Source organism: Sminthopsis crassicaudata, chromosome 4, assembly GCF_048593235.1.
Source record: "Sminthopsis crassicaudata isolate SCR6 chromosome 4, ASM4859323v1, whole genome shotgun sequence".
In the NCBI taxonomy this organism is placed as follows: domain Eukaryota; kingdom Metazoa; phylum Chordata; class Mammalia; order Dasyuromorphia; family Dasyuridae; genus Sminthopsis; species Sminthopsis crassicaudata.
The window spans coordinates 24,797,732-24,809,868 of NC_133620.1; the positions used below are offsets into that span (position 1 = coordinate 24,797,732).

Below are 12,137 nucleotides of genomic sequence, written 5' to 3' on the forward strand. Positions count from 1 at the left end.
CACTTAGCCCAAATTTGCCTCTCAATTACAAGCTACCCAAGAATACTTTGCAACCTTGCTGCCATGTTTACCTGTCACACCCTGCTTTGGGCGCAGTAAATCAAGTGAATATTATCACTGATTTGTCACAGGCTCAAAATATAGAATACTCATTTTCTTTCATAATTTTCAAAAATTTCCCCAAACAAATCATGCACCAGAAGTAGAACAATTATATAAGAAAATAAAAAGTTTAGCAAGATTATGCCTTATGAACTTGAAACTTTAAACTCAGAACCCCTTCCCCACCAGATTCCTTGATCTGAGAGAGCACATAAACTGATCTACCATTTTGTGCCTGAGGCGCCTCAGAATTTTCCTTCCTCTGCCAGTCCCCATCTGTCACCCTTCCTTTTGAAATAAGCTGCAGACATTGGCACTACCTGATTATGTATGGGGTAGGAGGGATCAAGTAGTTATTGGGCTTTCTTCTGCTTGGCTTGGTCCCTACCTTAGAAAACCCCAAGTTTGCCCAGATTATTCTTAGAACATCTACCCTTCACTCCCCTAACCTACAAAAACCAGTAGATGCTAAATCAACTCAGTCTGAGAAAGAAAGATTCAGAGCTAGAGATAGACACGATTGGAACCAAAATGGGTGGCGCTTCCAAGACTGGAAGGGAGATTGAAATTCAGCTACAACTACTCCTGTCACCTGGAAGTTGCTTGGAATAGCAACCAAGGCCAATGAAAAATAAATTTGCAACATGGGAGAGGATGAATTCAGTTCAGCCAAAAGGGTGTACCCATAATAGACAGGATGATAAGGAAAAAAGGGCAAAAACTGAGGATTTCAAGCAAAAGGAAATTCAATTAAAAACCTAAAGGATAATTGTTGGTGGAATTGAGAATTATTCTAACCATTCTGAAGAGCACTTTTTACTTTGCCCAAAGGGGCATGTGTTCCATAGTCAGTAGAAAAGTGTCAGCTATGAGTCCCATTTGATCCTGTGGATTCAAAACACATGCATTCTTGCTTCCAAACTCTCTGCAGCTCTGTGTATGTTCTTACTTCGCATTCTGAGAATGCAGGAGATGTTCCAGATAACCCATGGCTAGATGGCAGCTGACTATGGGATTCCTCCGCAAGAGGGGTCCATGGTCCCAACTAGACACCAATTTCTTGGAGTTTTTTTCATTGAAGGGGAAAACTAACCAGCTCTGTCCCAGAAGAAAACAATGTTGTCCAAAGAAGTCCAAGAGACCTCAGTGGAAATTTGGTCTGCCCCGAGACCTTTGGGAGAACATAACTTATCTCTGTGCCACAGATACCCATCTGTAAAACGGGAACAATAATATCCATGCTGCCCATTCCTACCTCAAAAAGTCTTTATGAGGTTAACAAGATCATAAGAGGACTTGTGCTTTAAGCTCTTTCAGAGTAAAGATGATTTCAAGTGTGTGTGTGGTTTCTTATAGGGAGTACCTCTTGTGTTTTGTGTTTTGTGCCACACCCTTTGACCCAGCAATGTTTCCATTGAGCTTATATCCCTGAGAGATCTTAAAGGAAGGAAAGATATTTGTGCAAAGATATTTGTGGTAGCCCTTTGTGTAGTGGCAAGAAACTGGAAACTGAGTGGATGCCCATAAGCTGGAGAAGGCCGAATAATTTGTGGTGTATCAATGTTATGAAATAATCAGCATTATATATGGCAACCACAAGATTATAGGATAATCAACTCTGATGGGTGTGGCTCTCCAACAATGAGGTGATTCAGACCAGTTCTAATTGTTCAGTAATGAAGAGAATCAGCTACACCCACAGAGAGACCTATGGGAAATGATTGTGGATCACAACATAGCATTTTCATGCTTTCTGTTATTATTTGCTTACATTTTTGTTTTCCTTCTCAGGTTTTTTTCTTTCTTTCTACATCTGATTTTTCTTGTGCAGCAAGATAATTGTATAAATATGTACACATATATTGGACTTAACATATTTTTTAACATATTTAACATGTATTGGACTACCTGCCATCTAGAGGAGGAGGTGAGAGGAAGGAGGGGAAAAGTAGGAAAAGAAGGTTTAATAAGGGTCAATATTGAAAAATTACTCACGCATATGTTTTGTAAATAAAAAACTATAATAATAATAATTATAATAGAAATGATTAGGAGGAAGATTTCAGAGAAGCCTAGAGAGACTTACATGAACTGCTGCTGAGTGAAGTGAGTAGAACTAGGAGAACATTGCACATAGTAATAAAAATTATGTGATGATCAACTGTGATGAATGTGGTTCTTTTCTTTTGGTTCAGGCCAGTTCCAATGGTCTTTTGATGAAGAGAGCCATCTGTACCCAGAGAGAGATTTGTAGGAACTGAGTGTGGATCACAACATAACATTCTCACTTCTTTTGTTGTTGTTTCCTTGAATTTATTCTTTCTCATTTTTCTTCCTTTTTGATCTGATTTTTCTTGTGTGACAAGATAATTGTGGAAATATGTATAGAAGAATTGCACATGTTTAATTATATCAGATTATTTGCTGTCTGGGGGGGAGGTGAGGGAAAAGGAAGGAGAAAAAAATTTCCAAAACACAAAGTTTTGCAAGGGTGAATGTTGAAAACTACCTTTGCATGTATTTTGAAAATAAGAGCAAAGGAAGAATAGATGGATAGATGGATGGAAGGAAGGATTGAGCATCAGGCTGATTTCAGAAAGACCTAGACAGACTTATATGAACTGATGCTAAATGAAATGAGCAGAACCAGAAAAACATTGGACACAGCAACAGCAAGATTATATGATGATCAATTCTGATGAACATGCTCTTTCAACAGTGACCTGTTGGGAGGGACTGAGTGTGGATCACAACATTGTATTTTCACTTTTTAAAAATTTGCTTGTATTTTTTTGTTTCTCACTTTTTTCCCTTTTTGATCCGATTTTTCTTGTACAGTATAAGTGTGGAAATATGTTTAGAATAATTTCACATGTTTATATCAGATTACTTGTTTTCTAGGGAAGTGGGGAAAAGGGAGGGAGAGATTTGGAACACAAGATTTTGTGAGGGTGAATGCTGAAAACCATCTTTGCATGTATTTTGAAAAAAAAAATAATTAAAAAAAACCTGAAGAGTGTATAGAGAGCATAGTAAATTTTCCTTCCTCCCTCCCTCCCTCCCTCTCTTTGGCTGAGGCAATTGGGATTAAGTGACTTACCTAGGTCACATAGCTAAGAAGTGTTAAATATCTGAGACTCAGGTCCTCCTGACTTCAGGGCTGGTGCTCTATCCACTGCACCACCTAGCTACCCCAAGCAAGGTAAATTTCGAAGAAATGATGATTAATAAAACATCAAAATGATCATAAATGGCTTTAAATATTACAAGACAGGAAACTGAATACTTGAAACATCCTAAGTAATTCCCAGAGAACAGAGAACCATAACATAATGTTCCAAAATTCAGAAGAGAATGGGAACTATAAGAGAATAATAAGTTAGAAGAAAACATGTTACAGTTTATGGCCTATGCATCAGAAATAGAAAAACTTGAATCTACAATAGAGATTTGTACTACACATATACTGAAGTGAAAGACATTCTGATAGAACAAAAGCAAAAAGCAATGAAGTTTAAAAAAAAAATCTAAGACAAACAACAGCAACATTTGATGCCTATACAATTAAAAGCTAATAAATTAAAGAGTGGACACTTAAAGACATCTTAAGGATAATAAATTTCCTTGAAAAAAGCTGAAGATTGTACGACAGGAAATAATATCAGGAAATAGCATGGTATTTTAAAAATAGAGTAAATAACCAATTGAAAGACTTTAGAAATATAAAATAAAACAAAATGGCCTATACTAAGGCATTGAGTAACTAAATTTTAAAATTTCAATGACTAATAAAAATTCTGCAAGCATTGTTGAAAACCTACCTTCATATATAAAGTTAGACTTTCAAATATAAAGGAAATAAAGTGACACAAAGCTGTTTTATATGTAATAAAAGCTAGAATGAAATGAAAGACAATAGAATAATCTATCTGTAAAAGCAAACTCAGCAGGTCAGCTGTTCAATAAGAGAGACATTTAAGGTGTTCCAGGGGAATAAACAAGGTATGTATGGAATATTTAACTTACAACTAATCCCTCCCGCCTTCAAATAACAGAAATACAGAAAAGTAAATGATTTATCAGGACAAGAATGAGTAATGAAATAAATTACTCTTATTAATAGAAATTTTAAAAAATATCAGGAGTAAGGGAAGAGAATAAGCATTATATAGTTCATCTTCTGTTCTAGGCACTCTGCTTATCTGATCCTCACAACTGTCCTGTGAATTGAGTGCTGTTATTATCTCCATTTTACAGGTGAGGAATTTGAGGCAGCCAGAAGTTAAATGACTTGTCTAAGGGTATCCAAGTAGTTAAGATTTTCATGACTTGAGAGGAAGACTGCTTCTGAGAGAATATTGTTTTTTTTAATGGGCAGTATTTTACCTTAAGAGAAGGAAAGTCAAGATGTGGAGTCATCAGATCCCAGAAGTGATGAGAGGATCCAGAAATGGAAAGGAAAACAAATATGCTAGGGCATAAGGGAGAACTGGAATAAATGGTCTTTGATTTTTACCAGGGACAGTCCTTCTATCTTTATTACTTTTCTTATAAATTGATAATTCAAAGTCAGGCACAATAGAAAATAGAAATAATAGTGCACGATCTATGAGTCAGTATCATAGGAATTGGTTTTTAAGAAAACTCATATTTAGTACTTAAAAAACTTTAATGGGGAACATAAAGAGACTAAATGCTTGAGCACATACATAGTACATGAATCAAAAAATTAAAATTCAAAATAAAAATACATTAGAGTCTATGACAAGAGCAAGGAAAAGAAATTCTTCCTAGAAAAAGGAGGGGAAAGAAACAAAACAGATCAAAGACATTGGAGAGGAGTGAGGGAAGATTTTGAACTAAAATAGAAGGGAGAATTTAGATTACTCAATAAAAGGAACAGAAAAGAAGAAACTAGTAAGTTAACTAAAACTCCAAAACTAGGCAAAGAGTTGACAGGAGAGTAGGAAGGAAAGGCTGTGGGAATAGAGTTGTATCAAAGTAGATTAAGCAAAACTAATTGTAAGGACAAATAAAGAGCTGACTTAAAAAGGCAAAGGAGAAAAAAAAAATCAAAAAGCATGAACTAAGGAAATAAGAAACTTATGTGAATGGATTAAACAATGCAATAAATTGAAAGAAAAGGGCAAATTTGACATCTCCTTACCCTCTCCCCCTCCAAAAAAATCCTCAAGCTCTGCAGTGTTTTAAAGCAAAGAGTAATTAGATGTGATCCTTCAAAGTCCGCAAGTTTAACCAAAATCAAAGTCAACAAACTGTAAAATCTGTTGCTTGTAATTATACATCTAAAAAGTGAAGATATATGTAGAATCAAAAATTTAAAATAAAAAGTTTACTTGTGTATTAGATGAATTTTAAAAACAGCAAAAGATATCATTGTTCTATCAGACAAAACAAAAATGAAAATTTACTGTGTAAAATTACGTTATTCTTAAAGAAAAAAGCAAATCAATATTGACATTAACTTATATGTTTTATATGGCATTACATTTAAATTCCCAAATATTCTTCTCTGAGATTTAACTTAAAGATAAATACAAAGTGAAATATAACAATCCGTTGGAGAAATTTATAGTGCCTTATGAATATATCAAATATATAGTGCTGTTAAAGAATATATATAACTCTCCGTAGTACTTGGTACTTTTACAAAAATGTATCCTGTATTAGGAAACTGAAAACCAATATATAAAAGTGAGCATAAAATTTCTAGATTTTAGTGCAATAAAAATAGTAATCAATTTAAGAATTTCTAACAAAGAATGAAAACCTAAGGAGACTTATAAGCAAAAGAGGATTTTTAAAAAAAGAGTAACAAATAAGTCCAAAGTAGAAACAAAAAAGGATATCTTAAAAACCAGAGAAGAAATAAATAAATGAGAGCCCTAAGAAAAGTCATGGCAATAGGCTGGTTTCTTTGAATAATTTAACAAAATTTGGCAAGTAAGTAACAGTGGACCAAATCCTAGATTTGGCATTATAAAAACCCAAATTAAAATTTGGCCCCAAAACTTTTATTTAACATTTTAATTGAAATCTTGACAAAATAACTATAGCAATTTAGTTTGTTTTTTAAGAAATCATTTATCAGGACCAAGGTGCAGGTATGCAAGTGAGGCAGAGATGGTTTATTATCAGGAAAATATTAAACATTATAGACCATGTTAAAAAAGTTAAAAAAAAAAATAAAAGCCTTAATTTTATATAGTAGGCCATGGAGGCAAATGGGAGGATGAAGAGAAGATAAGAGGCAGACCTATATGATATTATTTTAAGATGCAGAATTTGCTGAAAATCATAGTCACATGTATAAAATTTCAATTTTGAGATGCCATTCAATTTTAGATGCCATAGTGGCATAAAAATAATTCCTTATGTACCTTTAGGAAATGAAGTCCAAAATGATCACAAAGACAGGAGAGTTCCTTGGTAAGTTAAGACATTTAATTGTCAGAATTTTGGTTAACTTTAGTTAACTTATATTACAAAACATAAATCAATTCCTCCATAATCTTTAAGGTCCACAAAATAAGTAAGTCTTCTGAAAGTGATAACCAGTTCTTAGGATAACAAGTTACAAATCTTGAAAATATTTTTCTAATCATCAGTGTGCTGACTCTGACCAGTGAGATGTAAACAAAATATGAAGAAAGATAGACACAGAAATACATTTTAATATATTTTCTATCACACTTGTTTTATTAGTCAACTTGTCTCACTTAAAAATTCCTGTGAGCAAGATTGAGTAGTAAATTAAAAAATGAGAATTTAAGAATATAATTCATCTACTCAAAGTATTCCTGAAAAGTCATAACCTCTGAATACAAGAGTAACATTCCTGACATTTTCAAATAGTTTTCATTGTTGATAATGTTTGTATCAAGTTATCCGTTCTTATCTGGTTCCTTTTTGGGAACCAGGAAGTACAATCCAGGTACATATCAGTCTCTCATCTATAGATTCAATTAAAAACACATACTTATTAAAGATCTATGTGTGAATCCCTGGACTAGACATTAATGTTAGCAAGCAAGCAAACCTTAGACTTGGTAACTATTGTCTCTAGGAAATTTTCAAGTATCTAGACTAGTGAAATCAATTAAAGCTGAAAAGGATTTTTTTTTGGGGGGGGGAGGTTAAGAGAACTAAAACTCTATTTATTGTTATTTAAAAACTATAACTTTTGCCTGCACATCCCCCACAAGAGGTTAGTGCAAGTCTCCCATCTTAGGGAAATAGTGCAAAATAATAAATTTTTACTTGTTCACAGTTTAAAAAAAGAAAGAAAGAAAGAAAGAAAATCATCCTAAACTAGATGATTATCTGATTAGATGTAGGAAAAAAATAACTTGAGAAGATATAGCACTCTTTTATGCTTTAAAAAAAATCTTTCCAAAAAAGACAGTGAAGTATCTTCTACATATATTATAAATGTATCTGAAACTAAAAGCACTCGTCATATGCAATGTAGATATATTTGAAGCTTTCCTAGTAAATACAGAAATAAAACAAGGATGACCTTTTTAATCTACTCTTATTTGAAACAGTTCTAGAAATGTAAGCAAAGTGTAAAGATAGTCAAAGAAGAACCATAATCACTATTAAGTGGTGATTATTTTCAATAATATAAGTTTTTTGAGAATAGGGATTCTCTATTTTTTAAAAATGTGTCCCCATTGTTTATCATTATACTTAACTCATAGTGGGTATTTGTAATAATCTTTGAAGTTTACCTCTTAAAGAGGAGATATGAGAATATGCTTTATATTATGCCTATGCAGGTATGGGGGTGGTCAACAGCTATACTGAAGTGTATATAATGTCACCCTTTTTTTCTGTATATTGATTGGTTTTCTTGATTTTTTTTTTTCTTTTAAAATTTTGTTATAAGGGATAACTTGGGATGGTGGGTAGATGGGATTGGTATACAGGAAGAAATCTAGATGAAAAAGCAAACTATTTCAATAAACATACTTTAAAGTAAATCGATGATTAAATCATGGAAAGAGAGGTAAAGCCAGTACTGTTTTAGAGAGTAGTAGGGCAGGATCCTCAACCCCTCACAAATATGTAACAGTTTTTGTAGCTAAATCTTAAAGAAAAGTACTCACCTGAAATCCAGACAGTTGTAAACACCTCCAGAACTGTTTACAGAATCGCAAAGAGAGGGTACAATTTGGGATGTTGCTAAAGAGCCTTGCGCCTGAAGGAAGGAGTTGACACTGATCTTGCAAAGGCTGTTCCCAGGACTTGGCTCATCTTAGTGTGTTTTACTTTATTGAGTAGGCTCCTGGGGTCTGTCATCACTCTGTGAATCATGGCAGCTTGGAGAAGCTAAGAGAGCCAGATGTTTGAGAGGATGGGGTTAGATTTCCTATCTCTGACCTCATAAAGACATGTTTTAGCAAGGAAGATTCTGGATATGAGGGCATTCCCAAAAAGGAACTGGGCAGGAAGGAAAGGGACACCAGCTAGGAGAAGAGGGCATAGTTAGGACAGAAACAGTCCACCTGAGAAAGATTGATTGAAATATATGTTTTTTCTGCTCTAAAATATCACCTAATTTTTTTTTTTTTTTCCTGAGAGTGTATCACCTTCCCCAGTAAAGTCTTTTATCCTAAAAGTAGATCAAAGTGGATGTTCTGTAAATGGCTTTTTTTTTTTTTTTTGGGGGGGGGTGTCTTTCATGCAACAGTTTTCTGGAGCTATAGTATTAAAAGAAATATGTTGAATATTATGTTATTTGATTAACATTTGATTTTTTTCTTTCTTTGATAGGAGAGATCAAACAGATTCTAGAAAATGAACTCCAGATTCCTGTATCTAAAATGCTATTAAAAGGCTGGAAGACTGGAGATGTAGAAGACAGTGTAAGTATGCTAACATTATAAAAGTTTAAAAAAAAAATTCTATGTGCCTATTGATTATGCAGTAAACAACAAGTAAATTTTTACAAACCTCGTGATCAGATTTTCCAAGTATTCAAAATGTCAAGAAACTGAAGTGTTTTGTTCATCAGAGTATGTCGGAAAATAATGAGTTTTTCATGTAATTCAAGTTCTTTACACTTTTTTTGTGGTTTCATAAACTCATGGGATATCAGAGTTAGAAAGAGCTTAGTGATCATTTAATACTAACCCTTTATTTTACAATTGAGTGACTAAAACTTAGGGGAAGGGATAGCCTGTTAGTAGCAATAGTGAGATTAGAGTTACATCTCCTGATTAAATTTAATTCAGTAGACACTTATTGAACTGTGAGACTCTTATCAAGGAGTTTGCATTCTACATCATTTTTTTTATTTCTTCCTCTCCAATTAATAAGTTTTCTTTTGTCTTCCAAAAGCAATTACACATTCGATTCTCCCCCCACTTTCCTTTTCTTCCCTCCTTTCCTCCTTCCTTACTTCCTTCCCTACATGGAAACTCACATAGAAATATAAAGTTAATGCAGCAAATAGTTGGAGTAAAATAAAGTATCCATGAGATATAAAATACAAACACAACATCAAAACCTAGTGCTCTTATTTTTTTTCTTGGAAGAAAATTCAGAATTTTATTTTGAAGGGACTTGAAAGTTGTGAGTTGTGGTGTCTACACCTCTCACTTTCTAGAAAAAGCATTGGAAACTTGAGAGTGAAACAATTTTCCTTGGACTATGGATCCAAACCGGCATCTTCTGAGTCCCAGAGTCAGTCTTTAAGAGTGGTGATGGGCCCTGCAGGGCATTTGTGCCAAGGTCCTTGGCTGACCCAAGCCCAGCTTGAGCCCTCTTCATGGGCCCGCATGAGAAGAGGCCTGGAGGAGAGGGAGTCACCTTGCAGGACAGTGTCAGCAGACTCTGTGAGCGGCAGTTCAGTTAGAAACATGCTACCAGTTTCAGGTTCTCAAATTGCCTTCTAGCTCAGAGAGACTGATTTTTGTGTTGAGAGTGGCGCAGATTATACGCGTCTGTGTGTGATTTTCCGAGAAAGAAGCAGAAAGAGAACGAGCTTCAGCATCCAGAAGACCCAGGTCTAGGTCCCCTCTCCACCACCTGCTGGCCACGGGATCAACCTCAGTGCCCCATCAGTTGGGAGACTTAAGTCCCCAGGCTTTGACCTGAGTGCAACTCCAGTCTCGATGGACTTCTTAGGACTCAGCCCTTTCTTGCTAGAAAAATCCTGCTTTCCTCCTCTTCTTTTAGATTTGGAGCTCTGGGGGAACAGGTGCTCTGGTATCTGTTTTAGTGATTATTTATGGAGTCATCCCTTCAAGTTATGCTTGAGCCCCACTAATGTCTGATCCTTGCTTGTATTTGTGCTTACTATCCGGGAAGAGTCAGGCTGTCCCCACAGCAGGCAGCACAAAGCCTTTTGCTTGGTAGGTGCCGAGTAAATATTTGTTGAATGACAAGTTTGTCAGAATGATGCAGTATAGAAAGCTACAGTTCGAATGACAGCTTCTCAAGTGTTGTCAGTGCCCAGAAACAGTCCTGATTTTCTTTTCTTTTTTTTTTTTTTTTTTTTTCAGACGGTCTTAAAAACTCTACACTTGCCAAAAAACAACAGTCTTTATGTGCTCACACCTGACTTGCCACCACCTTCCTCGAGCCATGCTGGGTAAGGTCCTCGTTCTCCGGAGCCTAAATTGAAAGGTTTTGCTGTCCAGTGGGGCTTCTCGATGTCACATCTCTGCTTTGGGTTATATTGCATTTGAACCTCAGAATGAGAGCAGAAATCATCACCAAGTCCTTCACCAATTGCCCTCCCTCAGGGTTAGAACTTGCCTTTCTCTGGGCTTCTTCCCTTATAATAGGAAAACTCACTTCTGTCTCCACTCTCAGATCCTGCTTCTGGGATCATAGTTCAGCTGAAGTAAAAATATCCTTCCCTGCCTGCCTTGTGACATCCTAAAGTGGCCTGGCTCTGACGTCATTTCTGGGGCCCCTGAGATAGCTTTCTTCTCAGAGCAAGGTCCTTGTCAGTAATAATAATGCTATCATTATTGTCTTTACCTTTATTGTTATTGCTGATGGGTGCCCATTAAAAACATTGGTAACTTTGGGGAGCACCTGGGGCATTGGGACAATGAAAACAGCTCTGACTCTGGAGCCAGAGGGCACAAGATTCAATTCCAGGCTCTGATGGTCTCTAGCTTTGTGGCCCTGGGCCTGTCACCTCTCTCTAGGCCTCAGTCTTCCCATCTGCAGCTCAAGGTACCTTGAAGCTATAGGTTTGTGGTTCTGTGTTTCTAAGACTCTCTGGACTATTTATGTGCCTTTTTATTGCTCAGTGGTTTTTTTCCAGTGTGTTGCCAATCCACTCTGGGCTCTGTTCTGTAATAATGTTGTTGAGATAATCAAGATAATTATTAAAAAAGTGATCCCTCAATTTATAAATTTTTTTCAAGTACATAAAGTACTTTGTCAGAACAACCCTGAGAGAGTGGCAGGGACAGTGACTCTGTCCTTCCAGAATGACTTATGTGATTTGTCCAGACTTCTATAGCCTCACATGTGTCTGAGCCAGGATTCAAAGCCGGGCTTCCTGAATTGAACACTGACCCTTTTTCCTCCATCATAGAGGTTTAGAGTTGATGGAGCCTAGCCAGGACAGATTAAGATGCAATTGGGAAATGTCTAATAAAATCAATAATGACGCAACCTAGATACTGTGAACTTGCTTTTTCCAAGTCAGTGTGTGATCTGCCGGAAAGAATACTCTGCTCTGCCCCCTCAGGGTGACAGGCAGGTCAGCCAACCTTGCTCAGGTGCCAGTCTGTGCTGCAGATGGGGGAGGGGGAGCCTGGACGGCCAAACACTGTCCCTTCCCTCAAGGAGCTCGCCATCTGCCGGAAGACCCCATGTAGACAGACATATGCAAACGAGCTAGAGGTAGAGAATGGGCCATGGCCGGGGAGTGCCATGCAGAGTCTGGGGAAAAGGCAGACAAAGGGGGTGTCGGCAGCTTCCCCGGGGGGTGGGGGGGGTGTAGTAGCCCTGGTTTCCAAGAGGAAGTTGGCTTCGAGTTGAGC

The 12,137-nt window shown here is 36.4% G+C and overlaps 1 protein-coding gene across 1 annotated transcript in view; it reads left to right on the top strand.

Annotated features, from left to right (window-relative positions):
- FAF1 (Fas associated factor 1) overlaps positions 1–12,137 on the top strand; it is a 379,742-nt gene that overhangs the window by 119,369 nt on the left and 248,236 nt on the right. Inside the window, exons 5-6 of the mRNA XM_074265977.1 lie at positions 8,902–8,993; positions 10,635–10,723. Of these exons, the coding sequence (XP_074122078.1) occupies positions 8,902–8,993; positions 10,635–10,723 (181 nt within the window). The remainder of the gene's footprint in view (positions 1–8,901; positions 8,994–10,634; positions 10,724–12,137) is intronic.